This window comes from Argentina anserina, chromosome 1, assembly GCF_933775445.1.
Source record: "Argentina anserina chromosome 1, drPotAnse1.1, whole genome shotgun sequence".
In the NCBI taxonomy this organism is placed as follows: Eukaryota; Viridiplantae; Streptophyta; class Magnoliopsida; order Rosales; family Rosaceae; genus Argentina; species Argentina anserina.
This window is the reverse complement of record NC_065872.1, coordinates 16,838,797-16,865,236: the sequence shown is the minus strand read 5'-3', so window position 1 is coordinate 16,865,236 and position 26,440 is coordinate 16,838,797. Positions and strand designations below refer to the sequence as shown.

At 40.2% G+C, this 26,440-nt stretch overlaps 4 protein-coding genes across 5 annotated transcripts; 1 reads left to right on the top strand and 3 right to left on the bottom strand.

The window, feature by feature from the left end:
- Positions 1–323: 323 nt before the first annotated feature.
- On the bottom strand, positions 324–1,385 carry LOC126802927 (uncharacterized). The gene is made up of 2 exons (XM_050530650.1): positions 983–1,385; positions 324–766 (listed from the first exon to the last, which is right to left on the bottom strand). Exons 1-2 carry the CDS (start codon positions 1,383–1,385, stop codon positions 324–326), a joined length of 846 nt encoding a protein of 281 aa, XP_050386607.1.
- A 7,985-nt stretch (positions 1,386–9,370) lies between these two features.
- On the top strand, positions 9,371–13,773 carry LOC126784935 (uncharacterized protein At5g08430-like). 2 transcript variants are annotated; one of them, XM_050510526.1, is made up of 6 exons: positions 9,371–10,326; positions 11,137–11,196; positions 11,723–11,773; positions 12,529–12,599; positions 12,765–13,012; positions 13,280–13,773. In XM_050510526.1, the coding sequence occupies exons 1-6, from the start codon at positions 9,523–9,525 to the stop codon at positions 13,693–13,695; spliced, it is 1,650 nt and encodes a 549-aa protein (XP_050366483.1). In that variant the 5' UTR covers positions 9,371–9,522; the 3' UTR covers positions 13,696–13,773. The 2 variants fall into 2 exon arrangements, with proteins under 2 accessions (XP_050366483.1, XP_050366557.1); XM_050510600.1 differs by having other exon boundaries at positions 13,233–13,476.
- Positions 13,774–13,888: 115 nt separating this feature from the next.
- LOC126785087 (VQ motif-containing protein 31) lies at positions 13,889–14,693 on the bottom strand. The gene has a single exon (XM_050510714.1). It carries the CDS (start codon positions 14,500–14,502, stop codon positions 13,951–13,953), a length of 552 nt encoding a protein of 183 aa, XP_050366671.1. The 5' UTR covers positions 14,503–14,693; the 3' UTR covers positions 13,889–13,950.
- Positions 14,694–16,650: 1,957 nt separating this feature from the next.
- LOC126802911 (autophagy-related protein 8C-like) lies at positions 16,651–17,447 on the bottom strand. Its single transcript, XM_050530629.1, has 2 exons — positions 17,310–17,447; positions 16,651–17,030 (listed from the first exon to the last, which is right to left on the bottom strand). The coding sequence occupies exons 1-2, from the start codon at positions 17,445–17,447 to the stop codon at positions 16,692–16,694; spliced, it is 477 nt and encodes a 158-aa protein (XP_050386586.1). The 3' UTR covers positions 16,651–16,691.
- Positions 17,448–26,440: the final 8,993 nt, after the last annotated feature.

The window sequence follows — 26,440 nt, the reverse complement described above, 5'->3', positions numbered from 1 at the left end:
CTTATTTCAAAAACACGTGTATTGTTTTATTACTGCGCAACAAAAGTTACAACAAATTCTTGACCACAGGTATTGGTCCAACGTTGTTACAAAAATGCCGGAGCATAATGAGGAAACTCATAAAGTTTCAGAAACTCGAAATTTTAGTTTCAAAAAATTTTTGGGCTTGCGACCGTTAGTAACACTCGCGACCATAAGTGCTACTCGCGAGCCTCAAAATTTCTTGGGCCCACGACCGTTAAGTACTGATTATCCATGGTGTTGCCCCCTGTTTACGTGGTTGAAAGGATGAGAACCAAGGAAACACTAAGTCCGAACACCAATTACTTTGCTTGCACCGCTGCCGGTGGATCTTCATACTCCCAAACACTAGGAAAGTACTTCTTAAGATGACGACCATTCATGGGATTTCTATGAACATTCCCATCAGTGTCGCGAAGGTAGTAAGCGCCTTTGCCCATTACTCGATCAATCACAAAATGACCTTCCCATTTAGCAGACCATTTACCACGACCATCAACTCGCTCACCGTAGGGAAAACAAGCTTTCCACACTAAGTCTCCAACGCCAAAGCTGCGTCCTCTCGTGCATTTGTCATATAGCCGTGCTATCTTCTTCTTTTCTGCCATAAGGCTATCGAGAGCTTCCACCCGGCGAGAATCCAAGTCTTCATGTTCTTGATACATAGCCTGGACATAGTCTTCGCCAATCAACTGGTGCTGCTCGCGAACCCTCAACGACTGAACATTAATCTCAATGGGAAGTACTGCATCATGTCAATACATCAAGACATAAGGTGTAGTATCGGTTGGAGTTCTTTTGGAAGTTCGATAAGCCCATAATGTGTGATCCAATTCGGTATGCCAAGAGCGCGGATTTGCATCCAACATTCGTTTAAGGATAGACATAATCATGCGGTTGCTAGCTTCTGCTTGGCCATTCGATTTAGCATAATAAGGACTGGAATGCAGGAACCTGATACCATAGCCAGCTAAGAACTTCTGAGTCCTTTCAGCCATGAAACCTGCCCCCCTGTCTGCTACCAAACACTCTGGAATGCCATACCTGGTGATAATATATTTGAAGATAAAGTCAGTGATCACCTCTGAAGACGTCGTCTTGACTGGTATAGTCTCGACCCACTTGGTGAAGAAATCTGTAGCCAGGAGAATGTGCTTGTGCTGTAAGGAAGAATTTGGATGAATCTCCCCAATGAAGTCTAAAGCCCAACCACGCCCTGGCCAAAGTTTAATTATTGGTTGCAGAGGAACGTCTGGCACATGCTGGATTGGCCCATGCATTTGACATTCATGCAACCTTGCGCAAAGCTGATGCAGTCCTTGAGCATGGTAGGCCAATATAAACCATATCGGTGAATGAGCCATCTCATCTTTGGACCAGCTTGGTGAGAACCACAATTGCCACAATGAACCTCTCGTAAGCACCCCTTAGCCTCAGCTCCATAGATGCATCGCAGGTACAAGCCGTCTTCTGCCCTGCGCAATAGTTCACCGCCTCGAAAGACGTAGTAGTTGTAAAATATCTAACCCTCTTGTCCATCGGTGCAGAAGGATCAGTGAGGTATTGGATAATCGGTTGTCGCCAATCTACGTCAATAGTGTTGATAACAACAACTAACCATTCATCGCTAACTTCTTTCCTTGCCATAAAGGAAGGTAATGTGCGTCTCTGAACCTTCAGAATCCTCTCGCGAATGCCATCTGCCAAGCGAATGCCAGTAGCCAACTGTGCTAATTCATTGCAACGAAATTTCGTTCCCTATGAATATAATCAAGCACCACGTCTGCAAATTGGTCTAATAACTCCGATGCTCGTTCCCAAAAAGGGAGTAATGTAAAATTGTTGCACTTGTAGACACCCTTGAGCTGGTTAATGACTATGAGTGAATCACCTAATACTTCCACCTCGTTTACTTCCAGATCAAGCAAAAGTTCCAGGCCAATGATGATTGCCTCATATTCCGCTTGATTGTTAGTGCACTTCCGTTCTAGTTGAAAGGAATAACAATGTCTTACTCCGGAAGGGTTAACCAATGCAACACCGGCCCTTGATAAATGATCAGTGCTGCTGCCATCAAAATACAGAACCCAAGGCTGAGTGTGAACCAAGGAGACAACCAAGTTCTGGTCTTCGAGGTTCTCCATAATAGGATGATACAACAAAAAGTCGGACACTGCCTGTCCTGTGAGCGCCTTTAAAGGTGTATATTGTAAAGAGAACTTTGATAGCGCCAAGATCCACTTGCCAATCCGACCCCTAACCATAGGTCTGGTAAGCATGTACTTCACTAAATCAGTTTGTGCCACCACCACTGTAGTGAAAGACAGCATATAATGGCGGAGCTTAGTACAAGCAAAGTACAAAGCTAAACACAACCTCTCAATTGGCGAGTATCTAGTTTCAACCTCTAATAAGGTTCGGCTCAGGTAATAAACTGCATGTTCAATCTTCTTGCCCCCCTCTCCGTCACCATCTTGTGCTAAGAGTCCTGCTATTGAGTAGGGGAAAGCCGAGATGTATAGCTTCAACGGTATGCCAGGCCGTGGGGGTCTAAGAACATGTGGATGAGTAAGGTATTCATTGATTTTATCAAAAGCTGTCTGTTGCGCAAGTCCCCACTGAAACTCCTGATCTGCTTTAAGCTTCAGCAAAGGAAAAAAAACTGCGGTTTTGCCAGCGGAATTAGAAATAAAGCGTCGAAGTAAGTTTATTTTCCCAAGCAAACTCTGAAGTTCCTTCTTGTTCCTAGGTGCTGGCGTCTAGAACCGCTTTTGCCTTGTCCTCCGCAACTTCAATACCCCTTTCATGCACTATGAAACCCAAGAAGTCTCCTTCTCGAACCCCAAAAATGCACTTAGCTGGGTTCATCCTGAGCTTGTGCTCTCTCATCCTGGTGAACACTGTCCTTAAATTCTCGATGTAATCTTCTTTCTTCGTAGACTTGACCACCACGTCATCGATATACACTTTGAGAATGCCCCCCAGCACATTATTGAAAATCAGGTTCATTGCTCGCTGGTACGTAGCCCCTGCATTGGTCAGACCAAATGGCATATTGTTATACTCAAACACTCCAGTGAACCCTGGGCATCTAAACGCTGTTTTGTGCCTGTCCAGTTCATAACCAGGAATCTGGTGATAACCAGCTGTGTCATCCATAAAAGATAGTAGCTCGTGTCCTACGACTGCATCTACCAACACATCTGCCACAGGCATGGGATAAACATCTTTCGGTGTTAAAACATTAAGATTCCTATAGTCGACACAAACGCGAATTTTGCCATTCTTCTTCCGTATTGGTATTATGTTCGACAACCACTAAGAATATTTAGCTGGTCGGATAATACCGGCTTGAAACATGTTTTGAACCTCTTTCTTGACTGCTGCTGCTGTATCTGCACTCATTCGCCGTGGACTTTGTTCTACAGGCTTGTACCCTTCCATTATGGGCAAGCGATGGCAAACCAAATCTGGTGACAAGCCCGGCATGTCCTCAAATTTCTCAGCAAAACAATCGCGGAACTCTTGCAACAACTCTATCAAACGTTGTCTCAGTTCCTCATCCAAGTGTTTACTTATTCCAACCTCAATGGGTTCTTCTGTAGTCCCAAGATTGATCTTTTCCACTGAATCTTTCACTTTAGGTGGAGTGTCATCCAAAGCTGCTGGTGCTGGTTGAATGAACTCCTCCTCTGCTTGTACCTCAGTTAAATCATCCTCAATGCACTCGACTAGCGTCACTGCCCCCCAAGCCTCATGTTCCTCTCTGTAAATAGATAAACGTTGGAGAAAGGACACATAGGCCTGCTCTTGCTCCTTAGCCAGTGATGTACTCATGGATGATTATATTTTGTTTTCACGATGAAGCCAGGTCTGTTTATATCTGCTTTGACATGTACTAAACCCCATTGTGTCAATTCTGTAGAAGTCACCCCAACTGGACGATCCTTCGTATCGATTCCGGCAACTCCTAGAGGCCTCATGTCACCATAATAGTACTCCACATCCAAAATGCAGGAAGCGACTGAGTATGGTCGATCATCTGCTCTCACTAGCTCTGCCTTATCAGTTGTGGGATCCCACATCAGTATTTCTTGGTGTAGAGTAGAAGGGATGCAGTAAGCTCTATGTATCCAATCCCTGCCTAGTATGATGCTGTATGGAGCAGTGCAATCTGTAACGAAGAATGTCTGGAACAGCTCAGAAGGTCCTATCTTGACTTTGAGGATCAACACTCCCAAGGTCTTAGTTAAGTTGCCAGCAAAACTCCTGACCTTAAGATTGCTACTGAGAACCTTTTCCTTTGCAATGCCAAGTGCTTCGACTGTCTTTAATGCAATAATGCTAATTGTTGCACCGCCATCGACGATGATTTTGTTCACTCTCTTACCTTCCATCTCTGCTGATATATATAAGGGTTTAATGTGCTGAGTCATGGTAGCTGTAGGCTTTGTGAACATCATAAAGAATCTTTGGAGCTCTGTCATCGTGTGAGATTTAGAAGCTTCCTCTTTTCTCGTGTCTTTATCAACAGTTGGCACCTCTGTAGATGACAACTCTGCGACTGTACCCACCTCCTGGGCATGTGTCTCACCTCCGATGAATAGATGAGATGACATCGGCCTTGGAAGAGCAAATTTCGAGGGCAAAGTGAACACCATGTTGCAACTAGGAACAGTATCTAGCCCCGGTATTCTTTCCTCGACGCTATCTTCATGATAAAGGTTAAACATGTTGCAGTCTGGGGTAGCTGTCATTTCTTCATCATAACCTTCCTCAAGCTCGTCGTCTGGATCAGAAAATTCTAACCCCTGCTCATTACAACCTGGTTCTCCCATATTGTCGTCCGGAATTGACCCAGCAGGTGTTCGCGAGGGGAACTTGCTTCTGAGATACTCCGTTAGCGATTGCTCCTGATGGGCCTTTGGAGGAGTAACCACTGCCGCAACATCAACTACCTCTGGAACCACAAGTGTTGGTTCTTTTACTGTTGGAACCACTGGTGCTGGTTGTTTGATCTTCAGCTTCCATTCAAATTGTGGCTTGATTTTCTATGGACCTGGTTCCTGGTGGCCTGGCTTACTTACAGACCTTTTTGGCACCCATTTAGATTGTGCAGGTTGTGCAACATTACTTTGCTGTTGTTTCTGCTGAATAGAAACACCCTGTATGTGATGTCTGTTTGCTGTCCTACCATCAGTAGATGAGTAAGACAACCTATCATGGATTGAAACTCTTTGCTTAGGAGCAGTTTCAATTGGTCATTCAATTCGATCATGAACGCTTCTCCTGGGGTATGGCTCCTTCTTGTAATTATCATTCCGACGAAAGTGAACGTATGGCCTTATACTAAGCTTTTCAACTGTCTCTCGCAGCAGCCAAGGTGGCTGTTCCAGCTGGTCGTGAGAGAGTTCTCATCTGTTATACGCCTCTAACATTCTTTTGGCCCTTCCTCATCTCTTTTGCACATTCCTCTTCTGAGTCTTTATAGCTTTAATAGCTCTCCCATGCTCTTGAACGTACCAAACATCTGGTTTTAACGACCCCGGTGCAGGCGGTATGTATGGCCGCTGCAGCGCCTTGCGCGTAGCTTGAGTTTCCGGCGCATTTGCCCCCACTCGCGGCTCTCCAATGACGTTCGCGACCCCACCAAGACCTGAGTTTGGCCTCTTTAGCGCTTGAGCATAAGTGTATGTCTGAACTCTAGCTTTCTTGGGGTTCTCCCTCTCGTATCGATTCGTCGGCGAGCGAGGCCTTCGATGTCTTCCTGCTTCCTCGTGTTTACCAGAATTGTCACAGTTTATGGAACACTCTTTCTTGCATCTATTGCAAAGGACATAAGTTCTTGCATTTGCTACTTCATGTTCCTTTCTCTGGACTACACCTTTCTGTTTACCCTGCTCAGATTACTCGGCTCCTGCAACCTCTTTCGCCATGGGCACTTCCTTCGCTGCTGTCTTCATACCCGGCTCAGGCTCTGAGGCAAAAGACAACACTCCCTCATCTAACCACTACTGTACCTGGTCCTTGAGCTATATACAAATACGAGTATCATGAGTCCAAACATTGTGAAACTTACAATACCGTTTACCTTTAACTTCTTCCACAGTCGGGAACTCAGTCCATGGTACAATGGTTTCACCCTCAGCAATAAGCTTGTCCAAGATCTCATTAGCCAAGGAAGCATCATAAGTGTATTCAGCAAACTTAGAAGGGCGATGAGCCTTCAAAGGTGTTGTCAATGGTGTAACTTCCACCACTGAAACTGTAGGGAAGGGATCAATATCAACCCATGATGCAGCTCTTTCAGTATCTACCCCAAGCATACCTCTGTTAATCTAGGTTTGCAACTGATCCTTGAGCTTAACACAGTCGACTGTTTGGTGATTGAACAAGTTGTGGAACTTGCAGTATTTCTTCCCTTCTATCTGTGCTGCAGTAGGCATTGCAGTATCATGCTTCACTCTTCCACTCGCGAACAATTCATCTAAAATCTCCAGAGCCTTGTGAGCATTGTAGCTATACGTCTCATACTCAGGCTTGGTGAATGCTGCCGTAGAAATGTTGACAGGGTCTCTAGACATCTTCAAAGCCTTGGACTTCAATGTCTATCTTCCGGCTATATCCACTGCAGCTACTTCATCATCTACCTCCACGACCCACTGCTCTTCACATGGATATGGTGTGTAGAAAGGATCTACATGCGAGTAGATAGTGGAAACCCTCTTAGTTCCAGATGGACCTGCATAGCGTGATTTCAACGTACTAGGGTGATAGGACACATGTGGACCTTTTGGAACTGTGGCACTATCCTCCATCTCCCTGAGCAACACTTGGTAGCTTCCTACCTTGTTCATTAAGTCTGCCATGCTAGAAAAGTAGGCATCATGATGTTTGGCCCGCTGACGGGTTTCCAAACCCTTTATAGCAATCTGAATGTCATCTTGTTCCGCGAGTGGTGTTCTGCACTTTGTTTGCTGAACTTTGAACCTCTTCAGGAACTCCACTGCCGACTCCATTGGTTGTTGATACATGGAAGTCAAAGATAACATATCCACCTCAGGCTTAACACTTCCAAAAGTCGTTTTAAACATTGTCTCGAGCATGGACCAATCTAAAATGGATCTTGGTGCTAACTTAGAGAACCAAGAAGCGCCGGTCCCGACAGCGATCAACCGAAAGCCCTCATCTTGAAGACTAGATCAGATGCATAGGGCCCGCAATCACTGTGAAAACGAGAGATGTGCTCAGCCGCATTCTCGGACCCCTCTCCTAAGAAAGTATGGAACTTGATTGGTCGATAACCCGAGGGCCAAGGACATGCTGTCACGCATTCTGGGAATGAGCTTGTATAGGATATGTTCGCGGCAGCATGACCATGAATGGTCCTCACACTCTCTTGGATCATCTTTTGAACCTGCTCTTTGGTAAGGGTCTGACCCTCTTCTATTTCTTTCTCAGACTCTTCTCGATGCTCCTCTTGACGCTCGCGACGGAACTGGTGCTGACGCTCCTGTCTCCCGCTTGGTTGAAGAAGTGTCACTGCCCTCTGAAGTGCCTCAAACTCGGATGTGTTTGAATGTCTTGAACTTCCAAACGTGAATTTTCCCTTTTTAGCATTCGTCTTCTTTTTCCTTACGGGTTTGATAGGCTCTACATCTGATTTGTCAGCCTCATCATCTTTGTCGCCAGCTTCATCCTCTTCACCGGCGTCGTTGTCACCGGCGTTAACCTTCTTGTTGGACCTATCCATTTTGGTGGCCTTAGGCTTGTCATGGTTCTGTCTCTCGTAAAGCCCAGTGACAGTCCGTTGTATTCCCAACGCTTCTTCGATTTTCTCAAACTCTAAATGATCATTGTTCGCGTGCTCGTTAGCACTCAGAACCAGCCTCTTCAATCTGTCGTTGGTCTCAGCCAGATGCTGACCCTGTGTCGATTGTAGTTGCGACACATTATGCAACGTTCTCTCGACCGCAATCATTCTCTCGCCGAATGACTCCTCCAATGACTTGACTACCTTTGTCAACTCCTTGAAAGCTGTTTGCATGTCTTCCGGTGTCGCCATCACTCGAAATTTTAGTAATGCCTCAACCGTTGTTAAACCTCTGCAAGTCACTGTGTTGTGAGGAACACAATGCGAGTGCTCTGGTTTCGAGCAAGGAGGATATCCTCTCGAGTAAGGATTCCGGCTTGCTATCTTGACACCGTCCCACTGGGCGTGCCAAATGTTCGAGCTGGGAAAAAAAATCTTCATCAGAGAACAATCAGCAAGCCCCGGTTTTGAACCCTGGATGGTTCTAACATTCGTTCTCTGTTGTTGCTTGGCGTGCCAGTACCTTTGAGTTAGGTACAACTCTTGCTCTGTTTGACAATGATTGTTTGGCGCTGATAAACCGCTGAAGTTCGAATGACCTACACACAACCGGAGTTGCTAGGTACCTTTCATTCCACCTCAAGTAGATGGCCAATCTTACTTTAGACCGCTTGGGGAAAAGCAGAGCTTATTATGTGTCGTTGATAGCGGGACTCTCTTGTTGTAGGAAATTGCTGACTAGTGCAGACTTTTGTGTTTGCTAGAAGCTAGGCTAGCGACTCGATGGACTTGACTCTAGTTGCCGAGATTAATCGGACTTGTTTGCTACATGCAGCGCGAGGCGTATATCTGGGTAGCTTCGCTCCGATGGGAGACTTGGTTGCCGAAGCTAATCGGACTTTTGCTCCGTCAGGAGACTTGACAATGCGGTTGCGCGATAGTTTGTTTGACGTTGTGTGTGTGTGTTATTCTGCACATTCGACCCCTTTATATAGAGAACACAAATTGTTCTTTCTTGCGGATCAAGTCTTGAGAACCTCCTAGTTGATTTGGATTCACCTTCCTTATTCAACTCAGATTCTATACAGCATTAGTCCCCTAAATCTATTCCAATACGGCATGTAATCTTGCTCTATGATAGATTTTTCCCAAATAACCGGTCCATGAGCCTAAAGAGTAGATAATACCGGAGTATTATTTTAGGCCTAAACGGAGTGTCCGACAACCTTGTGAGAAATAAATTTACGTACACATTATATCATTATGACCAACTTTCTTTCGGTTTTCTGTGTCAGTCATTTCCTTCAGATATTCATTTCTACAAAAACGAATGACACCTTCAGCCACCAAAAACACTTTTAGCGGTAACGGTCACACCCCTCAACCGGTAACGGTCCCAGGAAAGTGACGCCACCTCGTCCCTCAACGCTTCCCACCAAATTTGCACCAAGTCAACCCCCCAAAACGCACCGTTTTAGGAAACTAAATAAAATCAAAATCCACTGAACCCGTCACAGTTCCCAGACCTGGAAAAAATTGCTTTCCAAAAAAAAAATCGAATGGCTTCCCGTGTGCTTTGGAATTCGCGTCGTCTCAGTTTTGACTGCTCTGTCACTATTTTACTCCTACTCCTCTTCTGAGCCTCACTCACTCAAAACTCTTCAATTCAATTCAAATTCGAATTCCCAATGGGCTCCTTCACTTGGGTTGGCGAGTACAACGCCGCCGTCTCTGCCGCCGACGTTGCTCCGGTGAGGAGGAGCAAGCGCCTCCACCGCCCTCGGAAGATGGAGTTTCTCGGCTGGGGATCGCGGCCGGTTATTGAGTTCCTCGACTCGATTGGGAAGGACACGTCGAAGCCGATCTCCCAGTACGACGTCGCTTCGATCGTGACGGAGTACGTCAACCAGAACAAGCTCCTCCACCCGACGAAGAAGAAGAGGATCGTCTGCGACGAGAAGCTTCATTCTCTCTTTGGGAGGAAGACGATCGCCAGAATCAAGATCTACGACCTCCTCCAGCCGCATTTCGCCGATAATCTCGAGGACGATTCCGACGACTCGTTCGACGACTCCGACGACGAGGCTTCCGACGACGAGGCGGCGAGGAAGTCGAATCAGAGGAGGAGAGCGGCGCTGCATGCGCCGTTGCCGGCGCCGAAGAGCTGCTACGCGGCGGTGATTCCGGAGAATGTGAAGCTGGTGTACCTGCGGAGGTCGGTGGTGGAGGCTCTGGTGAAGCAGGAGGAGGCTCAGGTGTTTGAGGAGAAAGTAGTTGGGAGCTTTGTGAGGACCAAGGCGGATCCTCATGACTATACGCAGAAGAATTCTCATGTGTTAATGCAGGTGAAGGCGGTTCTGAAGAAGACGAAGCCGAATTCGGAGGAGTCGTGTGATGATGGAGATGGAGGTGGAGGTGGGGTTCTTCTTCAGCTTCATGGAGCTTTCAAGGACTTCCCCATTTCCATGCTCTCTGATGATAACTTCTCCACGGTAGCCTTCTGCATTTCTGTTCGAAATTTTTCAGCTTCACCTTTTGATTTAATTTGTATTTAGTTTTAGTATGATAGGCAATAGAACTTGTTTGTTACTCTTGTTAGTTTTAGGTTTCATTTCTCTGCATGCATGCTTTTTGTCTAGATTATAAACAATGAGAGGTTGAGTATCTTGGTATCATTTTGCGAAATTTGGTAAAAGAATACAGACAGGTTTTTTCATTTTGGAAGCAAAATCAATTCCGAAATGTACGCGGTAATGTCTAGAATAACATTGTTGGGTTACTGAATCTGGCTGATCATCTTATAGTATACTTTGAGTCTGTCTTAGTCTAATACTCTAATTTATAATCTTTACAGATTTGTCTGAATTTGTAAGTGGAGATGGCTTACTTCGCTGGTTCTGCAGTTTGTTTGTCCTCATGGACCACTTGTCTATCTTTTTATGTACACCGGGTTTTTCATTTAATACAATTAAAGGAAATCTGACGAGGGTCATTACTAGTTTCTCCCTGGCATTTAAGTTTTGAATGATATAATGAGGTTTTATTCTTGGCATGATGTTATCCGGTTTGATCCCTGGCATTTAAGTATAGTATAATAAGTTATTAATTAATATGATATCTCCACAACTTTTTCACCTAATGAGGCAATTGCAATCGTTAACTAAATTTTCCCCTATTTCTTTATTTGTAGTCGACTTAAATCGTTCAGACCACCTCTCCAAAAAAATCCATGTGGTCTTGGTCACACAGATTATATTAACTATAGATGGTTTATTGATCTCCATAACCATCTGTTTTTGCAGGAAGAATGTGATGATTTACGTGAAAGAGTCAAAGGTGGTTTGCTGAAGAGACCTACAGTGGTACCTATGCTTCCTAATTATGAATCTCTGTTTTTTTTTTTTGAACCACGATTTGTGTGTTCTGTCAACAGAGATATAGTGTTACCGTGCTTATGAAAATTAGCTTAAATTAATATGTTCATTAACTTCTAATTTTCTATATATAAGTAAGATGTTTGTCTTTATACAGACTTCATGAGGTGAAAACTAGGGCGTAAAATAACCGTCAACGTTTTAAAGAAAATGGTTTTGGCCTATGTTTACTAATATCTTTGCACAGACACAATTTTGATGTCTTGGTTGAATGCAAAAACGGGTTGGCGATTTAGGCCGGACAAATAGGGAATTTAATTAAACTATATAGTGATCAGCACCTTAAAAGTGTTACTTGTCGTTTGTATCTATACTTCATGAATGTATTCCACTCTGTGAAATTCAAATTTTTGTTTGCCTGTTTCACTTTTGTGAATCTTTATAACTTATAAGTTGCTATTTGTGTAAGTAATCTTTCCCTCACTGTTATTGAGCTTTGCTACATTTTTGATAGGTGGAGCTTCAACAAAAGGTCCAGGTTCTGCATCTGGATGTAACAGAGCATGTAAGTATTTGACCAAGTTCTCTGCAAGTTGGCGATAGCTGAGTTTGTTAGTCATGCTGATATGCGCTGAACCCAAAATAAAGATATGTATATATTTCCTGGTTAACTGAAGACATGAGCAAAAGACTAATGACATTAATGAATTAAGATATTTCTTCTCTTAATGACATAAAAAAAGGTTCCAAGCTATGAGTACAAATGTTTGATGTTTAGAAGCTTTTAGCACCATGCATATGGTAGTTCTTTGAGTTATGATTATGGTTATGCATTTTTGTTTCCATCAGAACATAGTTTCTAGTATGCTTCTTCCCTTCATCAGTAATGGTGCTTGCTGCTTGTTTTTTCTTTTTATGGTGCATTTATAATCTATAATGGTATATATTATTTATGTGCAGCTATATGATAAAGGTATATTATCCTATCAAATGTGACGTCCAGTATATTTACTATGGTCTTTATTGATGCCCTCTACTTTTCACACAAGATCATGTTTTGCTTAATGTCTTAAATTATTATATTCTGTTGATTTTGAAATAGTATCCTTGGTAAACTTTTGTATATCAGATTGTGCAATGGGCTGATAGCCTGATACTTTGCTTATTTCTTGTTATTACGGTTTGTTTGTTTACAGAACTGTATATTATATAAGTTATTGAATGTGGGCTACTCCTTTGTGGGAAAAATTTAATTATCAATGCTTTTGATTTAAGGTTAATAGTGTGACTATTTCTCTATCTTGTGTTGATTTGTCTCAGTGGCTTGCCAGAGAACTACAATTTTTACAGAAAGCAATTGACCGTTTTAATGAAAAGGGATGGCGCAGAGAATATCCTTTAAAAATATCTATACTATACCTCAACATTTTAATAATAATTTGAGTACTGCCCGGTCAATTAAAAGTTAAAAGTTCAAAATTAGGCAAGATTCTCATGTTTTATAGTAAATGGGAAAGCAGCTGCATGTTGTTTCCTTAGCTTAATTATTCTTTTACGCTGTTTGAGCATTTGGAAAGAAGGCAACTTCTGGAGTCTCCAGATGAACAAGCACGTCTGTTGCAAGAGATTCCTGATGTCATCGCAGAAGAATTGGAGGTTGAACAAAAAGATTCTCCACATGCAATGGAACAAGGAACCCACGGCTCCCCAGGATGTATCCTCAGGGGAGATTCAATTCCTAGTTCTGACATACCAGTAGAAGGAACCTTAATCACATGGACTGCAGTCGATGTACATTCTGAAGGTATGTCATTAATAAAAACTTGAAAGACTCCACAATGTCTTTTGTTTCAGTTTTGATCTACAGTTGATATAAATAGGACTGAACTTAAGTTTTGAAGGAACCTCCATCTCAGTTCTCAATTCTCAAGTTGTCAAATTTCTGATTGTGGAATCAATTATCAATTTTGCTATAATTCTAGATGGAAGAAATGATGTTATAATATATCTGTGTTTATTCCCAGAGTACAATACTAAAAGAGATGACTCTGGTCTTGTGATATTTGTGCAGCATGCGAGGATGGCCCATTGCAAGACCAGCAGAAACAACCTGCAGAGTCTGTAAAAAAGATACTTGATGAGCCAAAACAAGTGGAGGACAACAAGGATTCTCAGCAGCTTGTAGATAAGCATGTAGTGACATCTCAGGTGGTTAATTTGAGTGACAATGACTCAAGTGAAGAACAGGAATCCAAAAGAAAGTTTGAGATTCCAGTTCACCAGCTGGGAACCTTAATGTGGCACTATTTTGATCCCCAGGGAAATGTACAGGGTCCGTTCTCAATCATTTCGCTAAAGCGCTGGAGTGATTCTGACTACTTTCCTCAAGATTTCAAAATTTGGAAAACTGGTCAGAGTAGTGATGAAGCTGTATTATTAACCAATATTCTTCATTCGAATTTTGTAAATAGAAGTGTATATCAATAGAATTTGCATGTAGCTCATTTGCTGCTGTAGTTATGTTTGTTCAATGACTGGCCAATAATTTCAGTGTTGTGTTGATTAGCAGAGGATTACAGTGATTAGTTCTTTCCATTTTTTTGATTAATTTTAAAACCTTTGGATGTCATCGTTGATTGATATAGTTTTCAAGGAGTGAATAAGAAATCCCTAATGTGATAAAGAGAGATTGCAACCATGTTTACATCATTGTACAGTTAATTTCGGAAACAGGGAAAGAAATCATGGATTTTGAAGTTCTGATTTAGGGGATGTTAGAGGAAACAAGGTAAGCAGCTCTGGTTGTGTCCTTGGCGACCTTCCCCGGCGTGGTGATGGATGCAGGTAAAATTTCTTCTCTTGAATGGCTTTCTCTTCTTCTAAATGACTATTTCTATTTTCATCTTCATGTTCATATGCTCTAACCGTTGGCTTTGCTGCAGCTGCTGGTGATCCTCTGCTTTCTTGTTCGGCTATGGAGAGTTTCGAGAAAATCGTAGAAGGGCTGACCAAGGGACTCGATGATTTGAAATGGCTATTGATGATGGTAGGTTTAACGATGTCAAGCTTGGGTTTGATGTATTGCCTTCTCTCATGAAGTTTGCTCATTGATGATGCCGCCGTTGGTTTCCTTGAGCTTATGCTGGTGGCTGGATTACTCTTTTCATTATGAGTATGAGTTTGATAAGGTCCGGCTCCTGTCAATCGCTGCACTACTTCTCGAAACGTGCCGGTGTCTGCATGAACAAATGTAATCAGGGGTTTGCAATTACCTCCCATTTCCAGCATTTCCATCGATCAATCGAGGAATGTTGGACCTTAAAGCGATCGATCAAGGAATGCCGGACCTCGAATCGATCGATTAAGGAATGCCTCCTCTCAAATTGATCAATAAGATGCTTAGTTATTGAACAAGGGAGGAGAACGTGATGATAATCAAGATGCATATAAGGGAAGTATGGAAGAAACTAAGAAACAGATGGGTATAGAATAGATAGAGAGAGATGTGATGATGATGGAGACTAGAAATGAAGGCAAGGGTTTGATCTGGCGTACACTCAAAACCCAGTAAGGAAAAACAAAGGGGTGACGTCAAACTCCATTATTAGTTTCAAACTTCTACAAGAATCGATGAATTTTGGGAGGGACAACTCATTTGGAAACAAATTTACCGACTACAAAATTTTGTAGGAGTTCAAGTACTGTTCATCTGGGTTCATTATCCATAAATTTGTTATTATAAAAGCAAAATAAATATAGAAACTAAGTTTAAATTAAATCAGAATAAATTTTAATTTTATATAAATTGTTAATCTTAGCTAGACTATAGTTAAAAAAGAACACATGTCATTTATTTATGAGATGAGTATTAGAGTATTAGATGGACAACTTACGGATGCTCGGGAAATTTGCTTCTATCACGATTAGCTTTACCCTCTAATAGAAGACTCTCTTTGATTTATGACCGTCAATGACTCAGTCATGTTGACTATATATTGACCTATTTAGTAAATAAAAATTGGCATCCATTGTCGACACACAAAGGCTATTTACTTACCATAAGAATAAGGCAAGTCATGATCGTTTGTTTTTTTTGATGATGATCAAGTCATGATTCTTAGTAGGCCTCTCTTAATGATTATATATATATATATATATATAAATCCAGTTATCCAACTTTCCGTTTACCCATTTTACAAAATTAGTACAACCTAAGCTTGGGAATTACGGTTGTGTGAGGGAAAATCACACAAAACCATATTGTATGAAAAGTCACTTCTTGCAACAGGCAGTTATCTAAATGCTGTACACTTAATTATTTTGCCTAGAAACTATCGCGGGAAGGGACAACACGCGTAACCAAACAACCATTGTCTGTATTTCAATCACACAACGAGATATATCAGTTATTTGAGTTTTGAAAACACAACATCGCAATTTACAACGAATCTGAGTTGCAACAGATCATGATTCAGACCGATTGTCTGATAGAAGGCTAGAAACGTTCTCACATTAATTATTTGACCTATTTAGTCTAATAGGCCAACCAGAAACTAGCCATACAATGGGAGAGAAGCTTAAGAAATTCATATCTGTGTGCTTCTTCTAAGCACTGCATATTTCCCAGTTTATCTAAGATAGTAATTCATGTTTAGTCTGATATGAAAAAAAAAATTATATCGCAAAAGAAAAATCTATAATACAACTAGAAGAGGCAACTCATGATTAGGAATTATTTTTTTCTCATTTTTTCTTCATCCAAACACGCCAATGAAACTAATAAATTGGTCATTTTATAGTTAAGAGGAGAAAAATTATTAACCATAATAAGTGGTGTTAATATTGAGATTTTCTAATAAAAAATTTAATAGGGGCCTAGCTACTTTTGTTATATATATAGTGCACCTAGCAAAGCTAAAATCCAACACCTCCTATTCACTGAATACAAACACAATTCTCTACACTACTTGCATTCAGTTTTTCTAGCTAGTTTATGCATATGGCGTCTTCACTGCATAAGATGTTAGGTTTGGTGATACTTGTTCTCGCGAGCAGTGGCGGATCCAGGAAATAAGTCTTGTTTAGGCTAATTGAGAGTTTTTTTTTCAATAACATTTATAGGATTTTTTTATTAAGATGATAAAATTAAAATCCAGAATTATGAATATATACGGTAATCATCACTATACCTTAGATGGAGAAAACAAAAGGAAGAAAATATATGAAAGAAAGCAAGAAATACTAACAAAATAGGACAAAAAAACTTTAAGAAATGAAAAACAAAAGAGAAAATTAAACAAAGGAGAAAAAACAGAGGGGAGAAAGAAAAATATAATGGTCTAAAAAATGAAGACCATTTTTGTTTTTACTTCAATAGGCATAAAAAACAACCTCAAATTTGGGTTGCAGTAGCAGAAGTCGAAAGAATATACATATTCCGTACTTATTAAGGTTATATTTGCAGATACTCAGCTTAGCTGCACTTAAAGGGATCCGAATGTATTTTCTCCACTGTAAGTCATATAGAGGAAATCATCCTCATCTTTGTTTTCCTCATAGATTGCCGACATCATTGCAGCAGTAGGTGGCAAAATGTTCTTGATAAATGTAAATATGGCCTTCTCAGCACTAAGCTTTATCCTCTTCCGAACCACATAAACAAACTGCCCAACAGTTAGATCAGCAGGAACCAGATACTTCTTCTTGTCGATGTCTGGTATGTCACTTCTTTCATCTTTCTCCACAATAACTGAAATTCTGTCAGGATACTTCTCCCTGATACGAGCAGCTTCTGGCCATGGTTGATCACAAACCTCTTTTGACTATTCAGAGAGAAGCCCTTCAAACAAAAAAAGACAGAGGAAGAAGAAATGTGAAGGAATCAGAGAGAGAGAAAAAGAAAGGGCACTAAAAATTGAAGACCATGATCGAACTTGGGACCTCAAGTTTCCAAGAGAAGAGACATAACCAATTGGACTGCTCAGACAGTTTTCGTCTAGGCTCAAGCTCATAGAGCCCACTGAGTGTATCCGCCCCTGCTCGCGACAGTGGTTGTGGCACTCTTTCCCGCAACACAAGTTGTGGGCATAAGTATCTCACACCGTGACCAATGCATTAAGAATTGCAGTATCTCCCTCTATAATACTTGTTTGGGCAACAATTGCAAAGGCCTTACAGGCGCTCCTCTTGATAAATGTCGTCAGAATTGTGAAACTCAGAAGGCAGATTGCATACAACATTGCCTTGGACTATCAGCCTTCGCAACAAGTCCATGATCAATTTAGTACTATTGATAGCTTTTCTCGATGGATTTGATTCAACAGAGAGATTAGGCAAATGCCTCTAATAATCATGTTGTACTTCTTTCATTTCGATATGAATTTTGTATGCGCATGCATCAAATAAATAAAAAAAACTATTGTAATCGTTTTAATACAATAGTCAAGGTCACATAATCAGGCAACTCTATGGATGATTCTCCTTATTGAAGCTCTATCCCTTTAATTTTGCTCCAAGGTGCGTGGTTGGCTGCCAAACACTTTGCTTTGTAGTTGTTTATGTTTATTTTCTTTCATAAATTCCAATATTACATTCTTTAGAAGAAAAAGAATCTAATTTTCAATCACCTTTTGAGCATGTTCTCTCTCTCTTTCACTCTTCTATCTCTATAAGCCACACAGACTCCAAGTCATTTAAAATAGTTGTTTACGTGTATGACTTGAAAATTTATTACATGTGTAGGACCATGTTAAAATATAACTCTCACAATAAATAAAAATGAGATTTTGTTGGTGTATTTATAATGATTTGGATCATTCCATCCATTAACAATTTTAATTTTAAATGTGAATCTCGTACAGCTTTATTAAGTGTGTCGAGCATTAATTTCTCGTTGCAAAGCTACTTTGCATTGGGTGTGGTTATGGATGACGTATGAGAGCATGGACTTCAATTTCCCCAAACATGAGGTCCTCGAAATCTGGGGGTGGGGGGTAGGTACTCGCTCAGGATGGTGGAACGACTTATTGATTATGTGACTATGGACTTCAATTTCATGAAGAGTATATGGTGGTTTTTTGCCCAATTATTTTAAACAGGAATTGTTTACATAATTGACCCAAAAAAAAAAGGAATTGTTTACATAGATTTCAAGGTAGTACTTTACAGCACAGATTGCATGTTACCGTTGTCCAATTTTGAGGATGGTCAAAATCAGAAGAATGTTTCTGATCCTAAAATAATTGTAGCTTTTCCAATTGTTGGATCTAAATACATCAAATTTTGGTATGATTTTTGGCTTTTTCCTCGAGAGTTGAGAAAGTTTGCTATTTCTGATGCTGTTGTCAATGATTATACTTGTATTAGTGATTTTTGGGATGATGAGGGATGGAGCTTCTCTCTCCTTAGTGTTGCTTTGCCTACTGATATTATGGGTTTAATCATGAATGTCCCTGTTGCGTTTGATGATTCCATTACTGACTCTAGAATCTGGGGCTCTACTTCTAATGGTACTTTTTCTGTCAAGTCTGCTTATAATTCTTTATTTGACTGGACTGAACCTGTAAACCCTCAATGGAAAACTATTTGGTCTCTTAGTATTCCTCCTAAATTGAAAACTTTCTTTTGGACTGTGTTGCATAAAAAGCTTCTTACTAATGTTCAGAGAGCTACTAGGGGCTTCACTCATGATAAAACATGTCCGATTTGTCATTCTGGTGATGAAACTTTGCTTCATCTCTTAAGGAATTGTCCTAGAGCTATGTTGATTTGGAAATCCTTTTTAAAACCTGGTAACTTGTTGAACTCTTTCACCTTGGACTAGAATGGATGGATTTATGCTCAGCTGCATTGCCACTCTTTGGTTAGAGATAATATTCAGTGGTGTATTCTCTTCATTTTTATTTGCTGGTTCATATGGAAGTGGAGAAATAAGCAAATTTTTTAGAGCAATTTTGTTATGCCTATCTGTTTTGAGAAGATCATCTGGGAGTATGCAATTGAATGGAAAAATTCTCAAAATAGATCTAGCTCTAGTTCTATGTTAAGCTATACTATGCTATCTTGGAAAATGCCCCCTGAAAATTTTTTCAAGCTCAACACTGATGGCACTAGAGCTATAGCCTTAGGCAAAATTGGTGCAGGTGGGGTAATTAGAGACCATTTGGGAATTTGGATCACTGGATTTCAAGTGAATTTGGGAATTGGTGAGATTCTTGATGCAGAAGCTTGGGGCCTATATTTTGGTTTGAAGGCTGCTGTTAATTTGAAGATCAAGAATTTAGAGATTGAGATTGATTCTGCAATGTTGGTTCACTTGTTACAAAACTCTAACCTATCCAACCATCCTTTGGGATCTTTGCTTAAAAGCTGCAATAATATGATGGCGTCTATGGACAATGTGAAGTTGGTGCATATTTTTAGAGAGTGTAATATGACTGCTGATGCTTTGGCCAAGTTTAGCACTAGTCATGAGATTGGTCTGTTGAAGTTTGACATTCCTCCTGTGTATGCCTCTCAAGCATACCTTGATGATCTTGGTTCTGTCTCTAGAGCCAGGAGATCTGGTGCTTGTTTTAGCACTTAATTGTCTGCTTTTGTTTTTCCGTTGGGCCTTTTAGGTCCCGTTTGTAACCCAAAAAAAAAAAGGAAGCTTTTGTTGCTTTGATCAATACTCCATCAACCCTTCCTAGCAACTTAGCTTGTGTCTCAATCTAAGTTTAACCTATGTGAAGGTTTCCAACAAGTATTCTAGAAGAGTTTATGTTGTTGCTGAATCCCAGGTTTCATCCCTACCTAGTGAGAGACCAAGTGAATTTTCTTATAACGGTTTCAAGTAGTTATGAAGTGTTGGATATATTCTCTGGGAGAACGCTACGGAGGATGAATATGAACCACTTTAAGTGATAATACGAGCTTTAAGATATGATTTTATATGCTTAAGATGACAGCGATATTGGAGTCGTTCACTGCTCCCCAAAGTTCAAAATCTTCCCGATATTTCCGATTTATCCTCCGATATCTTTTTTTTGTTGAAAAAATGATATATCTTAGGGGTAAATATGTTATTTTTTTTCTCGTATCTGCGATATTTCTTCGATAACATAAAATATCTCCGATATTTACAATATATCCGATATATCTTCGATATTTTGGAGAAATATCCGAAAAACTTTATTTAAATTTTTTTATCTCAACTTGAAGATGTCTCGACTATCGGAGAAGAGTTTTTGATTAATTAATCACCTCGAGCCTTGAGAGATATAAAAAAAAACTAGAAGAGTAGTCCCTTAATTGGCTAATTTTTAATTTTTCGTAAAAGAATTCCGGATGAGAAGTGAAGGTTCAAGTTTTAACTCTTAAGAGTCAAGCCATATCAGTGACAAGTGCTCTCCTTGACCTCGATGCTGAAAATGGCAACCCTCCTCCACATGTCGTAGAAAAAGCAACTGATTTTGAAATTGATGTAAACAAGGTGTTATCTGATGAAGTTGGAGACCTGAGAACAAATTTTGATAATTTTAGCGTGTGGGGTAGTGTAGCAACTCCAGATAGTTCCTATGATGGTGGTGGACAAGGTGATGGAGATACAAAGTTTGAATATGGACAATCTTATGTAGGTGGAGGCTTTGAGCAGTTTATTTGTGAAAGTAATTTTGATCATGCTACCCAAGATGAGGATCATGATTCTAGAGCAGGTGGTCATGGTGCGCAACAACATAATAAGTGCGAAAGGAGGATAAGAGGAGTCATTAATGATCAAAGTATTATATCTGATGTTACTTTAGTTGCCTTAAGTTTTGATTATATATTGATAGAGCACAAAACATAATGGGACGTCAAACGAATCACATGAAGTCAAACTATCAATCTGGTTATCTTATTTACAATTATGGTCAGTTTGGAGAAGTATCTGATCAATCATCTAGTTTGATTTATCCTTACTATCCATTTCTCGAGGAAAATGTCGGTAGCTCGAAAAAAATATATGACTATCATGTTAACTATTACAATTCGTACTATATGGCTCGTATGTCTTGGGCAAAGTATTGTAGTTTTGTTGACCAACGTGCGTTTTTTCAAGCACCTAGAGCTTTTTTCTGGTACTAAATAAAATTAATAATTGTATATGTTTATATGTAATTTAATAATAAATAAATAAATAATTTCGGAACAGGAACAATATATATTTTTCCAATATCCCCGATATATCTGATATCTCCTTTAAAAAACGATATATTTACCGATACCAATATTTTGAACCTTGCTGCTCCCATACATTAATAATGAGGATGATTATTGCGTTTGTAAACAAAGTAAAAAAAATGGAGTGTTCCGAGAGAATTATTATTCTACATGTTTGTGTGTCTTAGCCTATTTAGGTTTCCTTATTAGAGTAGATTATGCCTTAATGTAAGAGATATGAATCCCTGACTCTTCGGGATACACCGTATGCAATGCATATATATATGCCTCATTATCAATTAATAAATGGTTCGGTTATGTTCTTTTACGTCATTACTATTCTCGTATCTATCATACTCAAGGCCACCACCAGAAAATAATTCCTAGCCCTGAAATCCTATGCTCTAACAACCATTTCCTTCTTGGCATTGCCGAAAAAATAGATCCAAACCGATAAATTATTGTTGGAAAAGAACGGAAAAATCAGAAATAACAATTGCTCGGAGCACCCATCCTCCTCCTCCGATTATGCTCCAGCGCCCGTCTTTCCGACTCCGACTGCGATTTCGTCACTAATCCTGCAGCAGTCCTACAACTGCCCTGCATGGTTCAGCAGCCCAGCAGTAGCCTTGCACGGCCCCCGCAAAAGCCCTCCTACACGGCCTCTGGACAAAACCTGCTTAATTGATGACTCTTATTGTCAACCTTCTCATGTGAAGGCTTCAATTGAGCATAGTCCATTCTTACAACGTATTCAAGATGACATTTGTGGACCTCTTCAACCAAGAATGCAGACCTTCTAAGTATTTTATGGTATTGGTTGATACAACGACGCGTTAGTCACACGTCGCCTTGTTATCCACAAGGAATGCTGCATTTGCTAAGTTTCTAGCTATGATCATCATACTAAGGGCTCACCACCCTCACCATCCTCTCACATCTATTCGATTGGATTACGTTGGAGCGTTCATCTCCAAGATCTTTGATGACTACGTTTTACATGTCTATTGGGATCGTCGTTGAACATATAGTTCCTCATGTTCATTAACAGTTCGATCTAGTAGAGGCTATGGTTTGGTTATGGGTCTAACATGCCGGTCTTTGCATGGGGATATGTAATGATGTTGCATGCAGTGACACTTATTCGTTTCAGACCCACAACTCATCATGCGTTTAGTACGTATCAGATGGTTACTGAATACGATCCCAACATTCTTTCACTAACGCCTATTTGGTTAAGTTATTTATGTGCCTCAATTTTAGTATCTCAGATGGGTCTACATGAGACGATTAAGTATTTTGATTGGTTATGAATCACCAACACTTGTCCGCTATTTCAAATCTACAATCGTGAATCTCTATCTTGCGATATTAGCAGATGGTAACTTTGATGAGACATACTTCCCATCGTTAAAGGGAGATATGGAACGCTCTCATTCTAGTTTTACCGCCAGGAATTGACGTGGTGTGACACTATGTCTCATTAAGATCCTGCACTGCTCTGAGTAAGCAAGAGGTGCAATGCATTATCGACCTCCAGAAAGTTGAAGATTCGATACACAATGACTTTACCGATATTGCAAAAGTGACGAGATCGCACATAAATGTTGTGATGTGCCAGTGAGGTTGGAACTCCCAAAAATATGGGAGAATTTCACATGACCTTGTCCTATCATGTTGGCACCATCCCTAACAGTGGGAAGGAAGACGGCGGCGGCACCACCGTACGCCGTGGTGTTGTCGGCGTCCCCATGGACAGCAACACAAAGATGGATTAGTTAGGGTCATAGCTTCGTTCTTAGCTCTTACCCGGAAGAGGGGGAGACCATCAAATTCTCTGAAATAAAAAATCAGAAAGAAGCGAGGTACATAGGCACAAGTATTTCACCCATCATCAAGAAATATTCTCTGAACATGTCTATCAACTAAGTTTCTGTGGGACGCTACAGACTCATTTTGTTGATGTTAGAGAACAAAAGAAATATCTCAATTGATTGTATAAACGTGTGCGTATGTTAATGGATTGATCTCATATGATTGATTATGTATTCGCTTATGCTTTTATTTCGTTGTAAAATACCAACGATGAGCAACTTTACCGAAGTGGAAATAATCAATACATGCTAAACTAGACTTGTTATGTTAGTCTTTGTTTGTAAGTGTAATGAGAATGATGAAGTCATGCAAAATTTGCATGACTTATAGTGCAAACATTGTCTCATTATCCTAGTATTGACTACGATGAGTTATAAGTTTTCGTTATGGACATAATTGTTTTCCGTTACTTGATCAGTAGTAGTGTCCATGAATATTGATTTGCAACATATGATAGTGGTCATAGCATATATGTAAAGGGATCTTGACACAGATATGAAAGTGCCAGAGGGACCTTAATTGCTTGATTAAATGCGTCCAGATCACCGAGAGCTTATGCGGTCAGATTGCGACATTCGAGAGAACGTATTACAATCAGTTGCAAGAACTTACACCCATACTTATTCATATGTAAGGCAATTCTAAACCCTCTATTTCGTCTAAGCTAAGATGATGAAGAGGTTCAATGAGCTATAAATTCATATATGTTAGTGTTGTTTGGACACTATTGCTTTCAATATGATGTGATTAACTATGCGCTTATGGATGGTCATTAGACTTGAATTGTTCTTTTGAGATGAGTTTAGTTCTACACTTTGTGAACCAACACAAATCCTATCCCCACCAATGTCACCAGTAGCTCCAGTAACATCAATGTACACCTTGATGTAGCAGTCGACACTGGTAGCGTAGAGGATGCGTACGGTTTCGTCTCGGACTAAAATCAGTCTATTCCCCCATTCCTTTGTGAAAGACACATTGAATGTGACAAATCAGAATCTGTCCAGTTTCATAGGACAACTTCAACGAGACCTACAAGATAGCTCACTCAATGAAATATGGTGAATTTGGTACCATTGGAAAAGTCTATGTGTCTACTTTCCAAGGACACTAACCATTCGATTGTATATGTCGTATTGAGTGAGTTATGGTTGTTTTAGCAAAGTATGACAGTTCGGTCTGGGAATTTGCAAGTCAGTCAACTTTGACAAAGCACTGTGAACTGCTCCGGTCACATTTAGTCATTGGAAAGCCATAAGTGCCTACTTTTCAAAACATTTTACGGTTCACTCATACCTATTATAACGAAGAAGTTATGGTCGTCTAAGTGTGTGAAGGTCATTCCACGCGAGAATCTAATTTTCCTTGCAAACTCTTATTTTGAGTTGTTATGCAATCTTATTTCCTAATATCAAAGTTTGGCTATGTCTAGCATGTATGATCTAAGGATGTGTGACGAGATTAATGATTAAGCATTAGTCCAAGACTACTTTTGAGAAGCATGTAATGAACGTTATATACGTTGTTCTCTGTACTCTACGATTATGTCACTAATCAGGGAGAGTAGTTTTGTAGACATCAGGGGGAGTCTACCTCACATGTTGCTATCAAATGTAGATAGTGTGTTGTGCTATTTTTCTCTTTCGATCAAGCTTTTGTTTTAACCGAAGAGGTTTTATTTTGCTTGACAATGTTTTTACCGAGACAACGTTATGTGCACTTGCAACCTAGACATATGACACAAGAGGAAGTGTTATGGGAGAATCATTATTCTACTATTGTGTGTGTCTTAGCCTATTTAGGTTTCCTTATTAGAGTAGATTATGCCTTAATGTAAGAGATATGAATCCCTGACTCTTCAGGATACTCCGTATGTAATATATATATATATATGCCTCATTATCAATCAATAAAGAGTTCGGTTATGTTTTTACGTCGTTATTATTTTTGTATCTATCATACTCCATCAGGGAAGGCTTAATTGTATTAGTTGATAAGGACGTGCCTTTTACTGAAAGATTTTTGTATCTATCATACTCCATCAGGGAAGGCTTAATTGTATTAGTTGATAAGGACGTGCCTTTTATTGAAAGAGTTGCTGACTTAAGCAACCAATATGTAAGGAGGCAGATAAGGTTATTATTAAACTAGTGAGGCTAAAATGTATGCTTGTTAAATTTGGAACCATAACTCACACTTATCCTTTATGTCGGAGAATTAACACTCCACTTATCTACATAGTTATTTCTAGCTGTTTTATCCGGGTGGAGCTGTTGAAGGAAGAGCTATTGGAAAATAACAAGAAGATATATTGGGTTCCCAATCTTGTAAAGGATCCACGATTGGCTATAAAATATAAGATCAACAAAAATAAAATTTGAGGTAGTCATCTTCCTTTATGTGTCAGCATGGATAGCAAGAAAGTACGGATGATGGATTCCATTGAAGCTCGTAAATTTTATAACACAAAAACAAAATGGCTGTAAATTCCTAGGAGTATCATCCTCGGTGTTGGAATTGACAAATGAGACGGCCAATAGGTCAAGCGTCTCTGACTAATGGCGGTGGCTCCCTGAGGATGTCGAACGGATGAATCCTACGTAGTCTCTCCTCCTCGAGTAAGAAGACCGGGTATGAATTGAGATCTCACAACGAAGGCACCTCCTAGTTGCAGTAGAAACAGGGGCAAGATCCGACACTTTTGAGACGCAGCCTCCTCTCCCAGCCAAAGGTGAAGCAGTTGGCATGGGTGTGGTGGTTGTTGGCGCAAACAAATGTCACCACGTCACCGAACTCATAGTCCGTAAAACAGATGATACATTGGCTAGTGGACCTCATACCTTGTAAGAAAGATAAAAAATAAAAAAAACGGAAATCGGAGACGAAGAGAAAAAAGAAAAAGCAACAATCGGAAATGGAAAGTAAAAAAGAAAACACGAATGATATCGAAAATCGAAAAAAGAAATATACTTTCTTAATTGAATCAACGAAATTTGAATGAAATAAGAAAAAAAATCTACTATTATTTTTGAAAAGTGATATGAGCATTTTGTGCGACGTTTTTAACATGTTTTTACCTCAATTTGTACTTTATTTAGCCCTTATTGTTATAATTTCGAGTCATTGAGTCGTAGTAGGAGTCTTCGGTGGCATTGATGATATTTTTGTGCTTAAA

Coding starts and splice junctions, on each gene's coding strand:
- LOC126802927 (XM_050530650.1), bottom strand. CDS start 1,385: ATGGCTCATTCACCGATATGGTTTATATTGGCCTACCATGCTCAAGGA. Junction 767..982: donor GAAGTTCTTAGCTGGCTATG/GTATCAGGTTCC, acceptor GACATGATGCAG/TACTTCCCATTGAGATTAAT.
- LOC126784935 (XM_050510526.1), top strand. CDS start 9,523: ATGGGCTCCTTCACTTGGGTTGGCGAGTACAACGCCGCCGTCTCTGCC. Junction 11,774..12,528: donor ATCTGGATGTAACAGAGCAT/GTAAGTATTTGA, acceptor GATTTGTCTCAG/TGGCTTGCCAGAGAACTACA. Junction 13,013..13,279: donor AGTCGATGTACATTCTGAAG/GTATGTCATTAA, acceptor ATATTTGTGCAG/CATGCGAGGATGGCCCATTG.
- LOC126785087 (XM_050510714.1), bottom strand. CDS start 14,502: ATGGAAATGCTGGAAATGGGAGGTAATTGCAAACCCCTGATTACATTT.
- LOC126802911 (XM_050530629.1), bottom strand. CDS start 17,447: ATGTTGTATGCAATCTGCCTTCTGAGTTTCACAATTCTGACGACATTT. Junction 17,031..17,309: donor TTCTTAATGCATTGGTCACG/GTGTGAGATACT, acceptor CTCTCTGAATAG/TCAAAAGAGGTTTGTGATCA.